This window comes from Eubalaena glacialis, chromosome 7 (genome assembly GCF_028564815.1).
Source record: "Eubalaena glacialis isolate mEubGla1 chromosome 7, mEubGla1.1.hap2.+ XY, whole genome shotgun sequence".
Classification (NCBI taxonomy): Eukaryota; Metazoa; Chordata; class Mammalia; order Artiodactyla; family Balaenidae; genus Eubalaena; species Eubalaena glacialis.
Window position 1 is genome coordinate 33047064 of NC_083722.1, and position 21427 is coordinate 33068490.

The 21427-nt window shown below is 44.3% G+C and overlaps 1 protein-coding gene across 1 annotated transcript; it reads left to right on the forward strand.

Annotated features, from left to right (window-relative positions):
• The first annotated feature begins 10850 nt into the window (after nucleotides 1–10850).
• Nucleotides 10851–13677, forward strand: TBCC (tubulin folding cofactor C). The gene has a single exon (XM_061195050.1). The coding sequence runs from the start codon at nucleotides 10870–10872 to the stop codon at nucleotides 12214–12216; it is 1347 nt and encodes a 448-aa protein (XP_061051033.1). The 5' UTR covers nucleotides 10851–10869; the 3' UTR covers nucleotides 12217–13677.
• Nucleotides 13678–21427: the final 7750 nt, after the last annotated feature.

Sequence of the window (21427 nt, forward strand, 5' to 3'; positions counted from 1 at the left end):
GATGAAGAGTGGCCCCCGCTTGCCGCAACTAGAGAAAGCCCTCGCACGAAACGAAGACCCAACACAGCTAAAAATAAATAAGTAAATAAATAAATAAAGTAGCTATTAATTAAAAAAAAAAAAAAAAAAAAATAGAAGACACACCACAGCCCTCATGGAGCCTACAGTCAAGTAACAGCTTAGAGTTTGTGAAAATACTTCACATTCCATTAATGTTACATAGCATGCGAGTGTTTTACACTCCCTTATCTGTAAAGGGAGGTAAGATTAGATCAATGGTTCTCAAAACTGAAGCTATCACAGATAAAAAGGATTTCATAAAAGAAACTGAAAAAAAAGGGGGGGAGGAGAAAAAAGAAAAAGAAAGAATATGATCTCACAACACAATTCTTTAAACTGAATGACTTGTCACTAAAAAAAAAAAAAAAAAATCATTACATAGCCTTATTTTTCCCTTTTACTATATAAGCCAAGTTTTTGTCCTGGAATTTAAGGATCCCTCAGGGCTTGCCCAGCTCTGACTTTATAGGATTCTTTGGTTTTCTTTTGCAGTACTACTTACGTGTAAATTCTGGCCAAATATCCCCCAGAATTGCAGAAAGGCCAGAGACCTGTTCCTAGGAGAATCATTACAGGGTCCTTTCTGAGAAAGTCGTAATATACACAGCAAATTCTGGCTCCATCCTTGACCCTGAGCTCTGGGAAGTGCAAAGGGACAAAGGTCCTGGTGACTGGAAGGCAGAAAGGAACACTCGTTGAGGATCTACTACAGGTCTGGCCCAAAACTTGGTACTTTCCCACACATTACTTTAACATCACAACTATCCCATAAGAAATATATCTTTTTCTTTATCTCCACTTTTTAGTTGGAGGAAACTGAGCTCAGAGAGGTTAAGTATCATGCCCAATGTCACACAGCTAGTAATCAGAATTTAAACTCAGATCTGTCTACTTATTGCCACCATCACACCTCACTGGAAGGAAGAGACATCAGAGAAAGAACAGATGCAGAAAAGCTTTAAGAGATTTATGTGCCTTTTGACCTGAGAGAAATTTGAAACTATCTTCAAAAGACAATTCACACTTTTGGTGGGAATGTAAACTGGTGCAGTCACCATGGAAAACAGTATGGAGGTGCCTCAAAAAACTAAAAATACAACTACTATATGACCCAGCAATTCCACTCCTGGGGATATATCTGAAAAAAAGAAAATATTAATTTGAAAAGATACATGCACCCAAATGATGTTCATAGAAGCATTATTTATAATAACTAAGACATGGAAGCAACCTAAGTGTCCATCAACAGATGAATGGATAAAGAAGATGTGATACACACACACACGTGTGTGTGTGTGCGCACATGCACAATGGAATACTACTCAGCCATAAAAAAGAATAAAATTTTGCCTTTTGCAACAACATGAATGGACTTGGAGGGTATTATGCTTAGTGAAATAGTCAGACAGAGAAAGACAAATACTGTATGATATCACCTAAATGTGGAATCTAAAAAATAAAACAAACTAGTGAATATAACAAAACAAAACAGACTCACAGATATAGAGAACAAACTAGTGGTTACCAGTGGGGAGAGGGAAGGGGGGAGGGGCAAGATAGGGGTAGGGGAGTAAGAGGTACAAACTATTGATACTATGTATAAAATAAATAAGCTACAAGGATATATTATACAGCACAAGGAATATAGCCAACATTTTATAATAACTATAAATGGAGTATAATCTTTAAAAATTGTGAATCGCTATGTTGTACACCTGAAATTTATATAATATTATACATAACTATACCTCAATTTAAAGAAGACAATTCAGATAGCTGACTACATATCGCTCTATCTTAGAGTCAGTGGCTTGACACCTCTTTAACTAGGCCTCTTTCCTGATCAGCTCAGCAAATATCCTCTTCTCTGTCCCTGGACTCCTTCCATCCTTTACCCTAGGAAAGAGAACAGCAAGCCCCCTGACCCACTTCTATTCACACTCCTAGGAGAAGTCTTGCTTCTGGCCCAACTCTCCATCCATTATTCATCTATTTAACAAGCATTTATTAATGTGTATCAGGTGTTGTGCTAGGCATAGAATAAAACACATCCCTCCTTGGAGGAGCCCAAGCTACAGAATAGATATCTGTAAATACAGTCAGGATACTGACAAACACTCACCCAGAGCCAATGGAGGGGAGAATCCAGATAGGCTTCCTGGAAGAAGAGATGTGTAAAAGAGGTCTTATAGGAGACAAGTGCCCTGTCATGCAGAGAAGAAAAAGCACAAGATTGCAGGCAGCAGAACAAGGGAGCAAGCAGCAGGTCCCACGTGGACCCACCAACTCTCTCTCCAAACCCGCTCATCCTGGCACCAAGCCCACTACAGACCCAGCTCTCCAAGCTGGAACCTTCCACAACTCTTTGCCCTCCTGTAGCCCTTACTTCCAGTGAATCCCTGAGTCCTGTCTAGTCTCCTTCTCAGTCTCTCTCAGACATTTCCTCTTCCTTCTCTATCCTCACTCCCCTCACCATAGCCCAGTACCACCATTTCTCATTGGCTCCTGCAACAGCCTCCAAAGGGACATCAGTTTACTTTTGCTCCATGCGAATCCATTCAGCACAGAGCATCTAGACTGAGCCTTTGTTAAAGGGAAAAAAAAAAAAAGGTGGGTGGTAGGAATCACCTGATCCTGTCATTATCCTGCTTAAACTTCACTAGATCCCAGTGCCTTCAAGTTTAAGACAAAACTTCCTAACAGGATTTACAAGACCCTTGGTCATCTGGCCTCTGCTCACCTCCTTAACCTCATCTCTGATCTTCAGTTCCTCTAACACGGTGGCTTATGACCCTGGTTGCCCAGCAGAACCACCTGGGGGGCTTTAAAAAATACCAACGTCATATCCCACTCCCAGACATCATGACTGAATTACTCAGGGGAAGGCCCTGGACATCAAGGTGTTGTAAAGCTCTCTGTGTGATATTAACACGCAGCCAGGGCTGAGAAGCTTGCCATAGTCCAACACATCTGACAGGTTTGCTGCACATGCCCCGTCTCTGCTGCCAGGGGCACTGGAGCTCTCCAGGCTTGAGGCCCGGGACTTTCTGTCTGTTTTGTTCACTGCAGTATTTCCAGCACCTAGAACAGTGCTAGAATGACTCTGCTTTCTCCCTTCACCTGGTTAGATTTCACTAATTCTTTAAGATCCAGCTTCAATTTCCTAAAAGACACTCCCTCCCTTGATTCCCCTGTTCTGGGTTAGGTGACTCTGTGTGAGCTAAGCACCCAAGATTTCTCCCATTATAGTATATATCACACCACCTTGTAATCATCTGCATCCCTCACGTAGCCTGTAAGCTCCAAGGGAGCCCTGTCTGTGTGTTCATCAGTATAGCACCTCCATCCCCTAGCAAAGCGCCTAGCATAGAGTCAGTTCTGATTTAATAAGCACAGCATGAATAAACGGAAGTGAAGGAGCACAAGTATGGGTGTAACAGCACAGTATGGTGCAGCTGGGGTAATGGCAATGGTAGGAGATGTGGCTGGAGAGGCACACTGGGGACACGGCCTGGCATCCACACCAAAGACTCTGAACAGTATTAGACAATAGGGAGCCAGCAGAAGTTTTAGGTAAAGTGACACGATCAGCTTGAATTTTAGGGCAGTAAGTGGCTGAGGCATGGAGGACTGGGGGAGTTCAGGGAAGCACGGGGGTCGGGGACCAGATGGGGGTCTAGAGCAACAGCCCAAGGAGGAGATGAGGAGGGGGCTGAGGCCTGAAGAGAGGGAGCCAGCTGAGAGAGAGAGGGAATTAATGGTATTTGCAGACTGGGTGGCCCAGTGAGGAGGAATGAGGCTCTGTGGATGACTCTGATTTCCTGCTTGTAAGAGTACGGATGTGGTGTCAGGAGTGTGATCAGATGTGGTATCAAGACCAGATAGGTGGTGTTAAAAGCCTGGACTCAGGAACTCAACTGCCTCAATTAAAATTTTGGCTCCACTGCTTACTAGCTTTCGGTCCTGAGGAAGTCACCTTCACCTCCTCAGTTCTTCATCTGTTCAGTGGGGATAACAAGTAGTACCTACACCACAGGGATGTTGTGAAGGCTCAGTGGGGTAATATGTATAAATGCTCAGCCATTGCCTGGCACATAGTAAATGCCATATAAGAGTTAGCAAAACTATTTATATACAGCATGCTAGATTATCTGCAAAGAGTTATTGTCTGCCAACAATTCCCTCCATCCCTCTGAATGCCTGTGCTCCACCCATCAAGAGGTGGAGTCTCTTTCTCCCCATCTTGAATCTGGGCAGCTTTATGATTTGCTTTGACCAAATGAAGTGACATTGTACCAATTCTGGCCCAGGCCTTAAGAGGCCTGGTGGCACCTACTTTTGCCCCTTTGGGAGCCAGCCACCATGTAAAGCTGGAGCCCAATTACTGAATGCTAGGAGACTAAGTGGGAGAAAGGCTGTGTGGAGGAGATGAGGTATATAGGCCGACAGCAGCACCAAGGCCCCAGACATGTGAGGGAGGCTGTCTTGGAGACTCCAGCCCCACCTCAGCCCACAGAATTGTGAGAAATAATGAATTATTGCTGTTTCAAGCCAGTAAGTTTGGGGTTGGTTTGCCACACAGTAATAAACTGAAACTTATGTAGAAGAAAAAGGACATCATTGGGACAATAAGGACTTCATTTTAAGCCACCTTAAAATATGAGATATTTTGTACAGTAAAAATATGGAGACACGGAAATATCAAAAAAGGTGTTGGAAGTTCAAGTTTGGGCTCGGGAGAGAAGTGGAAGGAGGAGATAGGGATTCGAGAATCAGTCAGCATAAGGACAGGACCTGGTGCCCTGCGAGGGGAAGGTGAGCTCAACAGAGGAGGTTCGAGGAACGAGAAAAGGGGTACCAGGATAGAAATCTGGCCCTGTGGATGCTTAAGGGGTGGATGGAGAGAAACTTATGAAGAAGACAAGGAACAGTGATCAGGGATAGACAGAGAACTGACAGAACCAGGGAGCCATACTTTGAGAAGAAGGGGTCATCCAGTGCTTAGAGCTACAAAGAACAATGGACTTGAACAATGGACTTGAACGTTAGGAGGGAATGGGGATTTTCAAATAAAGTAGCAGAGGCAGCAGTCAGATGGCTAAGGAAGGAATGAAATTGAGAATCTGAACATAGCAAATGTAGATGACTATTTTTAAAAGTCTATTGAATCTGGGGGCTTCCCTGGCGGTCCAGTGGTCAGGACTCTGCGCTTCCACTGCAGGGGGCACGGTTCGATCCCTGGTCAGGGAACTAAGATCTCGCCAGCCGTGCTGCTGAACCCATAGAAACAGAGAATAGATTGGTGGCTGCCAGGGGTGGGGTGGGAGGTGAGGAGTTGGATGGAAATGAGTGAAGGCAGTCAAAGGGTACAAACTTCCAGTTATAAGATGAGTAAGTTCTGGGGATATAACATACATCATGGTGACTATTGGTAACAATACTGTAATGTATATCTGAAAGTCGCTGAGAGAGAAAATCTTAAAAGTTCTTACCACACACACACAGACACAGACACACACACACACACACAGACACACAAAGGTAACTATATGAAATTATGCATGTGTTAACTATATGGTGATCATTTCACAATATATACATATGCCAAATCATCACAATGGGTACCCTAAACTCACACAGTGGTATATGTCACTTATAGCTCAACAAAGCTATAAAAAATAAACGTAATTACCTCCCCCCAACATTTTTTTCAAAAAATAAATAAAATTAAAAGTCTATTGACAAGAGAAGGAGAAAAGAGCATTCGCTTGGGTAGATGAAAGGACAAAAGGAAAATTGTTTTAAGTTGAGGGAACTTGCTTGCTCAGAGGCGATGCCAAAGAAGAGGCATTAAAGATCACGAAGAAAGAGAGGATGGAAGTGGCTCGAGGTCCTAGGAAATGGGAGGGAAACAATTCAGGTGGAGGGCTTGGCTTTGAAGAAGGACAAGAGGCAAAGGGGTGGATCTTCACGGAGAAGTCATTAGTGAGATGGAGGCAAGGTGAGGTTCACATCTGATGGCCTTTTTTTCTCAGAGAAGAGTAGGTAAGGTCATCTGCTGACAGGCAGTGCAGGTCTTGGAAGAGTGATGTAAATTTCTGAAGATTTTGTAGAGAATGCATGAGGGGCAACAGAAGTCAAGCCTCCAGACTCTTCGACAGAAGCTGCTCTATGGGGATTCCTGCCTTCTGAGGGTCAGGCTCTCCACACCAGCTTCTGTCCTCTGGCCTGACCCAAACCCAGCTCCTTCCCCTGAGTCAGTCTAGACTGCCGCCTGGAAGGTTCTTCACTCTCCAAGTATTTGCTGAACATACACACCATGAGCCCCATTTCTCTGGGCAACACGCTCTCCCTCTTCCCACAGAGCTTCCAAACCATCCCCCCACCTTTGCAGACACCCCCACCCTTTTCCCCCCACCACTGTCTACAGAGCACACAGACACCATCAGACTCATCTGCCAACTACCAAACATGCAAATTTACCTACAGCTGCACCCTCTCCTGCTGATACACCATTTTAAAACTGCTGTTGAATTTAGGGGGTCTTGACCAACATTTAAAAATACAATAAAAAGAATAGAAAACAGCATCTATTGTACATCCTAAGAGTATTTACTGTTTCTTAAAGCTTCTGTTTCAATTATGATGCATCTGTTACTATGAGTTGAGGTCAAAAAGTTTGTGTACGTTTGAAAACTTTCACAATAAAAAGTTAAAACAACACTGCCATAGAGAAAGCTGTCCTTCCCTCCATCTACGGCTAATCCTCACACCTGTGTTTTGGGTCCCATCCCCTCCAGGACCCTTATATTACGGACCTTATGTCTTCTTTCTCTGTAAAAAACAAAAACACCTCACTGGCCTCCTCATACCCCCCATTTATTCCCTCTTCCCCCCTCACAGTCAAACTTCTCCAAAGAGTTATCTGGGTTCAGCATCAACTCCATACCGTGCTCCCACCCCTTCGTCTCACCCCTTCGGTGTGCCTCCTGCCCACAGCACTCCTGGGACACAGCTCTCCGCAAAGTCACCAGTGACCCCTGAGCCCACACGTCTAGAAGACACTTTCCAGTGTTCATGACTCCTTGTTCATTCCTGCTCGTTCTTCCAGCCTGGGCTCAACCCCTCCCCCTCCCTCCGGAAGGCTTCACTGACCTCCCAACAAGGTCAAACCTCCCACTAGGGGCACTTACTGTTCCTCTGTCCTTCCTAACAGTTGTCAATTGTCGCTGTTACTATTTTACATGTTTTTGTAATTATCTGCCCAGATTAGGCCTCCTCAAGGAGGAAGAGGACTCTGCCTATCTTCATGCCCCTCGGCAGCCCAAGAGCCTCCCCGGCTCAGCGCTGGGCACAGTGCTTAATAAACTGATGTTAGATAAATAATCGGCACCGGCCCCTGTGCCAGGCATTACGTGTAAAATGATGAAAAACATCCCAGAAAGTGAAGGGTGTTGAGGGGGAGGAGAAAGCCAGGGGCAGAGGTGGAAATAAGGGGCAGCTCCTGTCCTGCTTCCCAGACCAAGCTGGGGCCTTTTGCAGAACAGCACATGCCTTCACGGCTGACACCTTTCACTGTCTTTGGGTCAGAAAAGTCAGCAACTCAGGTAGGAAAATTTGCTTAATATTTCATACTTGACACGCAGAACTCTTAATGAATCCTTTTAAACCACTACATGTTTAATATTTGCTGAAAGATGAATAGGTGACACCTCCTTCTGGAATCAAGCTACTAGAAAACAGGGCCTGGATCTTTTCATTTGCCCAGGTGTGGCTGGCATGTCCCACCTGCACAGGGTCCCTGATAAACTCCAGAGAACACAAAAGGCCTCATTCTTTGCTGTCTAACCACACCCAAAGACTATCTTATTGTGTTACACGCTTTTACTACTTGGTTATTGATTTCCTGTGGCATATCACTATACAAATATTCACTTAAGGACTTTAAAAGACCAAATAAATATGACAAGTATTTAAAATTAGAAACATAGTATGGAGATACAACCAGCAAAATCCAGACTGTGGGAAACTCTATTAAACAAATGACCGTTTTTTTTTTTTTTTCAACAAAACACTTGGGAGATGGGGGAAGGATTTAAAAGTGATTAAAGAGACATATTAACTAGGTATGTTGTATAGAACTTGTTTGGCTCGTTATTCAAATATAGTAACTTTTAAAAAAGGAAATTATAGGATAATCAGAGAAATGTGAATATAGCCTGAAACTCTAATGAGGAAATAATCACCACTTTTTTGGAGTGTGGTAATGGTATTGCAGCTATGTTTTTAAAAGATAGTCTTGATCTTTTTGAGATACATAGTGACATATTTATGGTTTGTAAAATATGAAATAATATAAGGTTTGGGATTTGCTGTAAAATAATGAGTGAGGTGGGGTGGGGAAGGGCTAGGGTTGTAGAAGGAACAAGACTGCCAGTTGGGAATTGTTGAAGTTGGTACACATAACACTCTGCTCTCCACTTTTAAATTTTCGAAAAGTTAAAAAAGAAATCTAACTAACAAACTGAACCATTAAAGTATCTAAATTTTTGTTAAATAATTTTAAAAGTCTGGAACACCTTAGAATTCTTTCACTTTCCAAGATGTCTACAGTAGAGCAGTACTTTGATTCACGAGCTCTGTAAAGTATCTTTGAAAGTGGGATTCAGCACTCACGGGCTGCTTGCCTTTTGCCACATTTCCACTGTAATGCATCACCCTCTTTCCTTCCATCAGAACAGGCAAATACAGTCTGGCAATGCCTTCCTACTGCTTTTGAAATGCAGCTCTAAACCCATGTCTTGACCACCTACCTTGGCCTGCAGTTGTGCTGGGGTCTGTCAAGAACTGTCAAACCAATGCTTCATGATGACCATACTCCTGACCCCTGTTCATTCCCAATGGGGTCTCACATCAGTCTTTGAAGGTGCCTCCCACACACTGGGTCTACAGGGTAGCCTGTCCATTCTTGTCCTTTACTGCTCCCTTTCCATGAAAGTTTGAACTAGCCAACTTAAAATATTCGGAAACTTCCAAAGTCTACTGGACTCTATGCCAAAACCTCTCATTGGGCAGAAATGAAGTTCTTGAGAGGGTTTAACGATCTTCCATTCCACTTCTGATACAGACAACACTACCCCCTACCCATAGGTTCACTATAGCTAATTCAAAAATGTTGCCTAACTACAGCTACAACTCTCAAGTCCAATAAACTTTGTTTGGCTACAGACTTTCTTAATTTGAGTAGGACAGATTGAACTGCTGAAAAATTTAAGGGAGGCAGGTCAGGTTTTTTTCCCTAGCAAAAATAAATCTTCTCTAAACCTTCCTTGGGTAAATCAACCCTTCATAAAATAAAGCAGCTATTGCATTCCCCCGGACTACCCAAAGACAAGATAACCAATTATATTTCATTCACCAGCCTTGGAACCATACCTCACAAAAAAACAAAAGCCTCCATCTATCTCGCCCATGAAACAAAGAGAACAAAAACTTAGAATATATACTACAAGCGCAAGCATAGGATTTTTTTTTAGCAACCCCGTTTCCATCAGGTGCACGTCTACCCACACAAACACACAATAACCCTCGCCCCCCCCCCCCCGTGGAATTTGCCAGTGTGACTTGTGCTGACTTTCAGCGGAGAAACACGGGAATTTATGTTTAGTTGTGGTTTTGGCTTTCAATGGGAAGGGAAGGAAGAGTGTGGGGCGTGAAAAACTGGAAATGAGTCTTAATTCTTTTGTTTCCTCCCATCCTTCTCTGCATCAAAATGCAGGTATATCACTGAAATTTCAAGTGAGTTTCTCGGGCAGTTAAATACCCCGACGGAGTCTGGGAACAGGGGGTGGAGATAAAGGTGAAACCGAAGACTGGAAGGGTGGGCCGGGTCAGAGGCCCCGGCGCTCTGCCGGGCTGCACCGAGCACGCGAGGTCGCCCCGCGCCTGCTGCCGGCCGCGCCCCGGTTCTGGCCTGGCCAGCTGTCCTGGGTTTTGCCAGCGACTGCGCCGTCCGGGGTGCCCACTCACACCTCTGGCTGGTCCCGACTTTGGGCTAGGTTCATTCACTTCCGGTGACAAATCCCTCCCACCACTTCTAGAAATAATGTAACATTTCCCCCATCACCTTCCTAACAACCGACGGCCCCTCAGACAGCCGCCGAGTCCGGGGCTGGGGTCTCACCCCGGCGAGACCAGCAGCGCCCAGCTGCGGAGGGAGTGACGGCCAAGGTCGGGGTGTGGGGGAGGGCGTGGGAGGAAGAGGAAGGGGGTGTGGAATCTCACCTCCCCCCGCCCCCACCCCTCCGACTGCAGTAATTGGCAAAAAAAATAAGCCGTTTTTAGACTTCCCCAGGGCCCCCTGAACCTGGCTGCAGTGAGGAACCCAGTCTCCCCATTCCGGTGGCCCTCGCCTTCTCCCGCCCCCGTAAGTGCCTGCAGGAATCCTGGAGCCCCAGGCCACGCGGAACTGCAGCGGCGGCGGGGGGGCGGTGGGTAGGATGAGGGTTTAGGGGCGGCAGGAATGGGTGGGGGGAAGGGGTGGTGGAAGGGAGAAGGAGAAAAACAGAGGCATGCAAAAGGCTCCGTAGCCAGCTGTTCCAGCTGCCGCTTCCTCCGGCGCGGGCCGGGCGGTGTAATATTTCCCCCCCCCTCCATCTTTCTCACCACTACCTGTCCCACCCACCCACCACAGGCACACATTCCCCCCACCAGTAGCGGATCTCCGGCCTGTAAGGGGGTAGTAGGAAGGAGCTGGGGGGGAGGGGGAGGCCTGCGAGTTTCTAACCTTGTTCTTATAAACAAACCCACATGTGCAGCTGCCGCTGCTGCAACTCACCCCACAATCCCGGATATAAGTCCTGCCCCTTTAAGAGGAAAAAAAGCTTCCCCCGCCTGCCTTCCACCCTACCCATCCACAAGGACCTTTGTCTTCCCACCCCCTCAGTCAGTCGGCCCCGCCCCATATCCCCGCCCCCTCCGACGCTGAGGAACCAATGGGCGAAGAAAATAAGGCCGGGGTCTGACGTCAGCATGTCCGGCCAATCACAGGGCGCGTTGGTGGGAGGCCTCGCGGAGGGCGCGCCCGGAGGAAGGAAGGCAGGAGAAAGGAAGCTTGAAGTCAAGATGGAGACTGCTAGTGGCTCTGCCGCTGCTCTGGCGAACGGGGACTTGGGATCCCAGAGGGACCGGAGCCTGGTGCCTGAGCGGCTTCAGAGGCGAGAAAATGAGCGGCAACTGGAGGTGGAAAGGCGGAAGCAAAAGCGGCAGAACCAGGAGGTGAAGGAGGAGAAGAGCGACTTTTTCGCCGCCGCCTTCTCTCGGGAGCGATCGGCCGTGGAAGAGCTTCTGGAAGGCGGGGAGTCCGTCGAGCAGCTGGAGGAGGCGGCCGCTCGGCTTCAGGGGCTGCAGAAACTTCTCAACGACTCGGTTTTGTTCCTGGCCGCCTACGACTTGCGGCTGGGGCAAGAGGTGCTGGCGCGGCTGCAGGAGGCCCTGGCCAAGCGGCGCCAGGAGCTGCAGCCTAAGAAGCGTTTCGCTTTCAAGACCCGCAGGAAGGATGCTGCTTCAGCCACCAAAGTAGATTCGGCTCCCGGCGCCCCGGCAGCGGAAGGCGTCCTGGCCTCCCCGCCGCCCTTGAAGGAGGAGGAAGGCTTCGGCTCCAGCTGGATCTGCGGCTTCTCCAACCTGCAGTCCCAAGTCTTGGAGAAGAGAGCCGAGGAGCTGCACCAGCGGGACGTCCTTTTGACCCAGCTGATTAACTGCACGATCAAACTGTATGGCAATCCCAACACCCTGCGGCTAACCAAGGCTCGAGGCTGCACGCTGCTCTGCGGCCCGGTGTCCACCTCCGTGTTCCTGGAGAACTGCAGTGACTGCGTGCTGGCCGTGGCCTGCCAGCAGCTCCGCGTACATACCACGAAAGACACCCGCATCTTCCTGCAGGTGACCAGCAGGGCCATCGTGGAGGACTGCACCGGGATACAATTCGCCCCGTACACCTGGAGCTACCCGGGGATCGACAAGGACTTCGAGGGCTCTGGTTTAGACAGGAGCAAAAATAACTGGAGCGACGTTGACGATTTCAACTGGCTGGCCCGTGATGTGGCCTCCCCAAACTGGAGTGTTCTTCCTGAAGAAGAGCGAAGGATCCAGTGAGACTAAGCAGTTGTCACGCTTTTTTTCACTCCTACCAAATACACTCCCTTGTGGGACTGACTCCAGCTAATGGGACCCCAAAATTTACTTCTTGTCACGCTGTCTGTTTTCATTATTTTAAGACTTTAGATTGTGATAGGCTCCTACTTTCGATTTCCATTAAATTTTTGGCAGGTCTAGCACTTCAGAGAATTTTTGCTGTTTTGGTGATGTTTCGGAGCTTTTGTTTGACGGTGATAATTTGAAGCCATAAGGGGAAGAGAGTGTGGTTGTGTGTCGGTTTTTAATGATTTGTGGTGCTTAAAACATTGCAGAATAAAGTAAGCCTTCAATAAATATTTGTTTAATAAACGAATTCAGTAGGGCTAGTAGGAGCCAGTTAATGTTGAAGTAAGGTATCAAACGTGTTCAAACTGCCATTAACCAAGAGCTTTTTTGAATTGCAGGTTTGACTTCCATACGTATTTTTCAGTGGGGCAATGGAAAGACTCCTTTCTGGTCTTCAGTTACATGTTAGCTTGGGTTTTTGGCATCCAGCTAGTCATCGACTTATTTGGATCCAAACTTTTGGCACGGACCCCAAGAGCCTCATGAGTCTTAATCACCTGTAAAGCCAAAATAGTTAATAGCTACCAATTTTTTGTGCACTTAAAATGTTATTGACACCATTGTAAGCACCTTACTCATGTAAACTTATTAAGTCCTCAAAATATTATGAGGGTAGCTTCTGTTAACTCCATTTTTCAAGTGAGGAAACAGATAAGTTGCCCAAAGGGCACACAGCCCAAGTGGTGAACTGGGATTTGAAATCATGTAGTCTGGCTCCAGAGCCCACGTTCTTAACCTCTACTAGATACTGATTTTTGAATAGTGTTAATTGAGTTCGAAAGAAAGCTTCCAAAAGTAAAGAGGGCAAATTGCTTTTCTTAAATTCTCAGGCATAATGGCGCTACATATCTATCCTCATACAAAAAGAATTGAGGCAAACATCTGGCTGAGTCTTAATTTTTCCACTCATTTTGCTGTAATTCGCTACTGTTACAAATTTGGCTTTCTGCTTTATATACTACCACTCATTATTCTTAAATGGAAAATTGTAAGATTTTCAAAAAGCTTTTTTTGGTCTAGTGGCCTTGTAACTGCGGATGTGCTTTTTTAATAATTACCACAAGTATTAAGGTGCTTAAATATCTCAAGTATTTATGTATTTAATATTATATGTTCTCTTTTGTTCTGAAAAAGGATTTAAAGTGGCTTCTAGGATATGTGAAATGTAACAAGATAATAACAAATGACAAGGAGGAACAAGGGTAGAATGACGGATTGGAGGCAGAAATGAAGCCAATAAAAAAAATGAGGGAAGAGATATGGGAACATATGTATATGTATAACTGATTCACTTTGTTATAAAGCAGAAACTAACACACCATTGTAAAGCAATTATACTCCAATAAAGATGTTAAAAAAAGGAAAAAAAAAATGTAGGCTGCGAAGCCCTATTCCTTAGCTGGAGGTGAATCCAGATTTTTTTCCCCTCAACTATTAGCTAACTTGAAAAGGGATCCTAATCAGTTTCACAATTTGCAGCATCCACAAACGAGGGAAAATCGTTTGCTTGGGAGAGTTAATCCTGATGATAAAAAGAAATAACATAATGAAATTCTCAACCATATCTTTACATTAGAAACTGACCGGTATCCTAAAGCTGTGCCCCTAGAGACTGATAGTTTAACACAAGTGCACTTAAGAATAAACCATGCTTGTTTTTTTTTGGTTGCGCCACCTGGCTTGCAGGATTCTTGTTCCCGACCAGGAATCGAACCTGGGACCCCGGAATTGGAAGCACGGAGTCCTAACCACGGGACCGCCAGGGAATTCCCAACCTTTTTCTACTAAAGCTCACAATTTTACACCTGTAACTCTGCTGACCACCCGACCAGTTGTAGGCCATCCAACTAGCTCCCCCGAACTGACGTCCCTCAATATTTGAAAACGTTTCCATCTTTGCTGGTCTTCTTCCTTACTAGAGGCATATCTCTTCTTGCCCAGAGATTGCTCTTCCGCTTGTGCCCATCCCCTCCAACCTCCTATGGCCTCCCTTTCCACTGGCCTTTTTTCTTTTAAGACACCAGATCCTGAGATCCTCCACCCTACATGTCACTGAATGATGTTCCAGCTCCTCCCTGTGTGTCAGACATCGTAGAATAGCTGTGTCCACATACACCTACATCTATTCCCTCTTTCAGTCTTTGTAATTTTAACTCTTCTCTGCTGAAACTGCTCTTTGATGGTATTAGTGGCCTAATCACCAAATCTACCGGCTCCCTCCCCTCCCCCTCCTTAGCTTTTTTACTCTTGGTACTGTTTACCCTTTTTTGTTTGTTTGTTTGTTTTAGGTACAGTTTACTCATCCTTGAAGTTCTCTCTTTCCTTGGCCGTAACCTTTCTCTAACCTGTTTCTCTTACGTCAGCTTCCTTCCCTTCACTGGGATTCTGATGATTTATAGCCCTTAAATATGAGTGATGCCCAAAGTTTTGCCATTAGCTTCTTTGTATTCATCCTCTCAGAGCCTCAACTGTCAACCTATATGCATAGTCTTGTGTCTGTATCCCTAGCCTCCACCCTTATTGGGCTCACCTGCCTTTCAAATTCCATATATTCTTTTTTTTTTTTTTTTTTTTGGCCACACCACGTGGCTTGCAGGATCTTAGTTTCCTAAGCAGGGATGGAACCTGGGCAAAAAGCAGTGAAAGCACTGCGTCCTAACCACTGGACTGCCAGGGAATTCCCTCAAATTCCATATATCCTTTTTTAAAATGAATTAATTAATTTATTTATTTTTGGCTGCGTTGGGTCTTTGTTGCTGTGCGCAGGCTTTCTCTAGTTGCGGCGAGTGGGGGCTACTCTTCATTGCGGTGTGCGGACTTCTCGTTGCGGTGGCTTCTCTTGTGGAGCACGGGCTCTAGGCGCATGGGCTCAGTAGTTGTGGCACACGGGCTTAGTTGCTCCGCGGCGTGTGGCATCTTCCCAGACCAGGGATCAAACCCGTGTCCCCTGCATTGGCAGGCGGATTCTTAACCACTGTGCCACCAGGGAAGTCCCAGGGAAGTCCCTCCCTATATTCTTAAAATCTCCATTTTCACTTCTTTCCCTCCCAAGTTCCATGTTTATTTTAAGGATGCCTTCTCCAGGCACCCAATGCTTACCAGGGCCAGGCAGGTGAAGTCCATGAGTAAGGCTGCTGAGAGTAAGTGGCTAGGGAGTGGGGGACCAGATCACTTGGCAGACAAATTCAGGCATTTAAAAAACATTGGCAGGGACTTCCCTGGTGGTGCAGTGGTTAAGAATCCGCCTGCCAATGCAGGGGACACAGGTTCGAGCCCTGGTCCGGGAAGATCCCACATGCCGCGGAGCAACTAAGCCCCTGCGCCACTACTGAGACTGTGCTCTAGAGCCCGCGGGCCACAACTACTGAAGCCCGCGTGCCTAGAGCCTGTGCTCCACAACAAGAGAAGCCATCTCAATGAGAAGCTCGTGCACCACAACGAAGAGAAGCCCCAGCTCACAGCAACTAGAAAAAGCCCGCTCGTAGCAACGAAGACCCAATGCAGCCAAAAATAAATAAATAAATAAATATTTAAAAAAACAAAAACAAAACAAAAAAACCAACATTGCATAAGACAAGCAAAACTTTTTCTGCAGTCTGCGTCTGGTCCCCGAGCTGGCCAACTTGTAACTAAAATAAGTGATGCCCCAAGTGATGAATGATGCTCATATCATGTCAGTTCCTTCCCTGGAAAGTCTTGCCTATTCATCCTGTCCTCTCAAGTCTTTCTGCCGTTTCAGGAAGATAGACCCTATATGTTTCCCGACGCTTAAACTGGGATGGATTTTTTTTTGTTGTTTTTTACAAAGACAACAACAAGACAAAACAAATCTATATTAAAGTCACACCCCTGAATTAAAAGCATTGACTTAAAGTCACTTTAGTAAGTTTTTATCAAGCAAATCTAATGACAATGGTCATTGTAGTGAGGGCATATTCACCAATAAGTGTAATGACCATACATTTTCATTAAGATCAACTCTGGAAAAGCAATAAAATTGCATATTAGTCAAGCAATCAGTTTATTAACCTTCATTTATGATCAGGTGTGTTAAATATAACTTAGTACAATATTATATGAGTATTGTATAATTATAAAAGTGTCACTCCAGGGCTTCCCTGGTGGCGCAGCGGTTAAGAATCTGCCTGCCAATGCAGGGGACACGGGTTTGAGCCCTGGTCTGGGAAGATCCCACATGCCGCGGAGCAACTAAGCCCATGCGCCACAACTACTGGGCCTACACTCTAGAGCCCGCAAGCCACAACTACTGAGCCCGCATGCCACAATTACTGAAGCCCACACACCTAGAGCCCGTGCTCCGCAACAAGAAAAGCCACCGCAATGAGAAGCCTGCGCACCACAACAAAGAGTAGCCCCCGCTCACCGCAACTAGGGAAAACCCGTGCACAGCAATGAAGACCCAATGCAGCCAAAAAATTAAAAAATAAAAAACCCAGTATGTACAATATAATGCAAAAAAAAAAAAAAATTGTTACTCCAGTCTCAACCACATAAGAATAGAAGAGATGGTCAATTATAAGTTTTAATGCTGAACTTCTGATTGCAATGCAAGAGTCATTAACAAAAAAAATTTAGTTTTAATTGTGTTAATCAGGCAGAAATAAACAAAACCAGCAAGATGTAAAGATTCAACTTTCTATGGGTAATGTTACATGGTAATACGTTTTATAAACATTGTGGCAATTACTGTAGTACCACAGAAATTGGACAGCTAAAGTATATTTAATTCAAAAGTTTCAGCACCAACTCAAAGACTTAATCGCACTATTTGACAATTTTCTTCTCTTATAAAGAAAATGAGTTGGCCATTACAATTAGATGGTCAATTATTTACCAGCTTTAAGTTTCAAGAAGGGCAGGGACAATATGACACAAAAGCCATGTTCAATTCAACTGAATAAATATTTGAGCATCCACTATGCAACTTTTCCATGTTGGGTGCTAAGAGCACAATGGTAAACAAGGTAAGCGTGTGCTCTTCCTTGATGGAGGTTACGGCCTAGTTGAAGATCAGATGAATGAAAGAACAATCATGAGAGAGAAACCCTGAGAGCTCTGATAGGGTAGTGCCCTATTATTATCAATATAACCTCTCCTGGTTAGAAGGGACCTTAAGTAAGGCTTCTATTTTAACCATCAATCCAGGGTTTGAATTCCCTGGCTGAACTCAGATCAGCAGCAGTCACAGAAGGAAGTAGTTGCTACTCAAAAGCCTGCTTTCCAAATTTTCAGATACTGTACACTCTGAACTTTAAGAACTGATAAGACCAAGCAAAAAATTCAAGGCCATTTACTCACCTGGTAACCAAGCTCAGCATTCTGTGCAGGCATTTAAGTACTTTATTATATTTTGAAAAATATTTTTTAGTTGAATATCTTTTAGTTGTGTTTATTTCACCAAGAAAGCTATACATAAACTAATTTTTAGAACTGATAACAAGGTAGTTGTTTGATTCTGAGATGATAGCACAATGGATTTTCAAAACAGATAATTCATGTACAGGTACAAAAAGATTAAAATAAAATCTCCCTCCTTCCTTTGATCCCAGCGATTCAGTTTTCTTTGGAGAGCAACCACCCTTTACCCTTTGTATTCTTCTGGTCTATGCATTTACAAACTTATGTGCAATATATCCTTCTATCCTCCCACCCCAGTAGAAGCACACTATGTATACGCTTGGGCACCTTGCCTTTGTCCTTAACATTATATTGGAGATCTTTCCATATAAGTATGTAGTCATCTCATTCTCTTTAACTGCTGCCTAGTGTTCTGTTATATGGCATGTGCCATACTTATTTAACCAGTCTCTAACTGATGAACATTTAGGTTGTTTCCAATCTTTAGCCAGTAAAAAAATGATACAATGAATATCCTTATACATAAATTATTTAGCGTATGTGCAGTGGGTTCTTAGGGGTAGGCTAAGTACCTAGAAGTGGAATTGCTGGATCAATAGGTTATGAACATTTATTATGTTGATAGATATTATCAAATTGCCTTCTGAGGAGGTTTATCAATTTACACACTCACTAGCAATGACTGAGAGTGCTATTTCTTCACATCCTTATTGACATACTGTGCTATCAAATTTTTGGATCTTTGCCAATCTGAGAGTTACAAAATGTTATCTTTCTGTAATAGTAATTGTCTCCTAACTTGTCTCCTCACTTCCAATTTCTAAAGCATTCTGCATGCAGCTACCAAATTAGTTTTCTTAAAGCATGTCACTCCCGGTCTAAAACCTTCTGAGATTCCCATAGCCTGCTGGACTCCCTGGCTTGGAAGACAAGTCCCTCCACCACCTGCTTTCAGCCTACTGTTCCTACATGATGTTTTACTGTTTCATCACACACACTTCATGCTCCAACTAGTCTGAAATAAGACCCATTAATCAAACACACTGTATCAGTGAGGGACCTGGCAGGAAACAGATGGCACACTTAAAATGGATAATTTGAGAAAAGCCTAACACAGGAGCTATTTACAAAGCTGTGGGCAGAGTTTAGGAAAAGTAATAACAGATAGTGCAATACCTCTTATCACTCCTAGGGCTGAAGGGACAAAACTGTTACCTGAACCCAGAAAGAGAGCACGCTACGTGGCAGGAGCTGTGGCCTTCAGTAGAGGGATGTAGCCAATCCGTTGTGACCTGTGGGCCGAAGAGCAGCAGGAATTTCAAAACTCTCTTCAATTGTGCCTTCCATTGGCTGAACCCAATTAGCATTTTAGGGCAAGGACGTCTGTTTCCCAATTTTAGGGCAAGGAAGTCTGTTGATGCAGTCCACATGGGCCAGCTCCCAGGACAGCTCCAGGGTGGAGAAAAGTAAAGAATAGATTTGGTGGAACAAATGGAAGATATTTGCTACAAACACCTTCTGCCATACTTTCTGGCCTTTTCTCAAGCAGTTCCCACACAGCTTGAGTCCATGTGCACTTGCCAAAATTTTGCAAAAGCCAATCTGGGAAGTCTTCTGGGATTTCCCTCAGTCTCTTTGAGAACAAAGCATGATATTTTGAGACAATAAGAGCAAGAAAGAAAAGTGAATGAGCCAGTCTCTGAGGCCAAGTTGTTGCATTCTCCAGTAGAGACAATTTTTGAGGGAAAGAAAAAAATTTGAAGAAAGTGAGAAGTGTAGGCCAATTCAGACGACATTCATGTGATGGCAGAACTTTAGAAGGCTTGGCAGCATGATTAGATACAGAGAATCCGGTATGCCTCTGAATCAAGCAATAATTTCAGCAGTCATTGTCTTTTAAGAAGTTTAAGAAAAGATAAGACATCAAAGGAAAAACTTCTTGGGACTTCCCTGGTGGCGCAGTGGTTAAGAATCTGCCTGCCAATGCAGGGGACACGGGTTCGATCCCTGGTCTGGGAAGATCCCACATGCTGCAGAGCAACTAAGCCCGTGCGCCACAACGACTGAGCCTGCGCTCGAGAGCCTGCAAGTCACAACTACTGAGCCCGCGTGCCACAACTACTGAAGCCCGAGCACCCAGAGCCCGTGCTCCACAAGAGAGGTCATGGCAATGAGAAGCCCGCACACCGCAACGAAGAGTAGCCCCACAACTAGAGAAAGCCCACGCGCAGCAATGAAGACCCAACGCAGCCAAACATAAAAAATAAAATTAAAAAAAAAAAAAGGAATAACTTCTCAGAAAGACCAAAGAATGACCTCTACAGGAAAGGAAAAAGGGAAGCTTCCAGTGCCAATACAAAAGTACCGAGACTTACACAAAAGTTAGCTGTAATCTTCGAGGAGAAGGAAATGGAGGGGGGAGGAGAGGGGGAGGGGCATTCACACACATCTCGTTGGTTATGGAAATTTCCAAGATGCCTGGAACGTTGAAAGATTTTTAAGATCCCTGAGCAAAGAGAAGGCTTATGGACATTCACCAAGAACATTTCATTGAAGCTGTAGTTTAAGAAACATTAGCAAACCCAACTTGTGCACAAATTTTCCTCAAAAAAACATCAACAACTTAGCTTTTTGACCTTATACATTCTTAGTTTATGTTTGCTGTATGTTCATATTTTATTTTTATTTCTTTTCATCTTCAATTTTGGCATTTTTATGGTAGGAAATGTGTTTCCAGCACTGGAAATATGGGTGAGACCTGAAGTGGCTTGACTTGTAACTGACGATAAGGAACAAATTAACTTGTTCAGTACAGTAGCTCCTACTGACTGGGATATGTCCCCAGGGGGCTTAATAAAAAGTGCTGCTTGTGACTCATAGATACAGAGAACAAACTAGTGGTTACCAGTGGGGAAAGGGAAGGTGGGGAGGGGATTAAGAGGTATAACAAAGGACTTCCATGGTGGTCCAGTGGTTAAGAATCTGACTTCCAATGCGGGAGAGGCAGGTTCGATCCCTTGTTGGGGAACTAAGATACTACATGCCGTGGGGCAATTAAGCCTGTGCGCCACAACGAAGAGCCCGAATGCACCCCAACGAAAGTCCCCGCCTGCTGCAACCAAGACCCGACGCAGCCAAAAATAAAAATAAATAAATAAATAAAACAACTACTGTATTAAAAAAAATTCTGCCAATGCGTCACTAATCTTTAAAAAAAATGTTCTAAGACCCTTGTATTATCCTAAAGGAAGGAAAATATACTTATTAAGTTTAGAGTTTATTAAATATACATGAAAAAATTTCCAGGATAATTATTTAAAACATAGTAATAAAGTGTATAACTTGTAACTGGTAAAAAGGGAAAAGTTAAATGAGGAAGAATACCTTAACCAATCCTAAAGAAGTCAAAATAAAGGGAAGAAGAAAAAAGAGAAGCACAGAAAAAGTTGGACAATGAAAAAACACTAAATAAGTTTGGTAGAAATAAATCCAAATACATCAGTAATCACAGGAAATGCAAATAGAATAAGGCTTCCACTTAAAACACAGATTGTCAGTCTGCATTTTAAAAATCAACTATATACTGTTTTCAAGAGATAGATTTAAACATATGGATTGAGAAGTGTTGAAAGTGAAAGGCTAAAAATTATCAGGCAAATACTTTTAAAGAAAGCGGGCACAGATCTATTAATATCAGAAAAAACAGACTGTAAAGAATAACTTT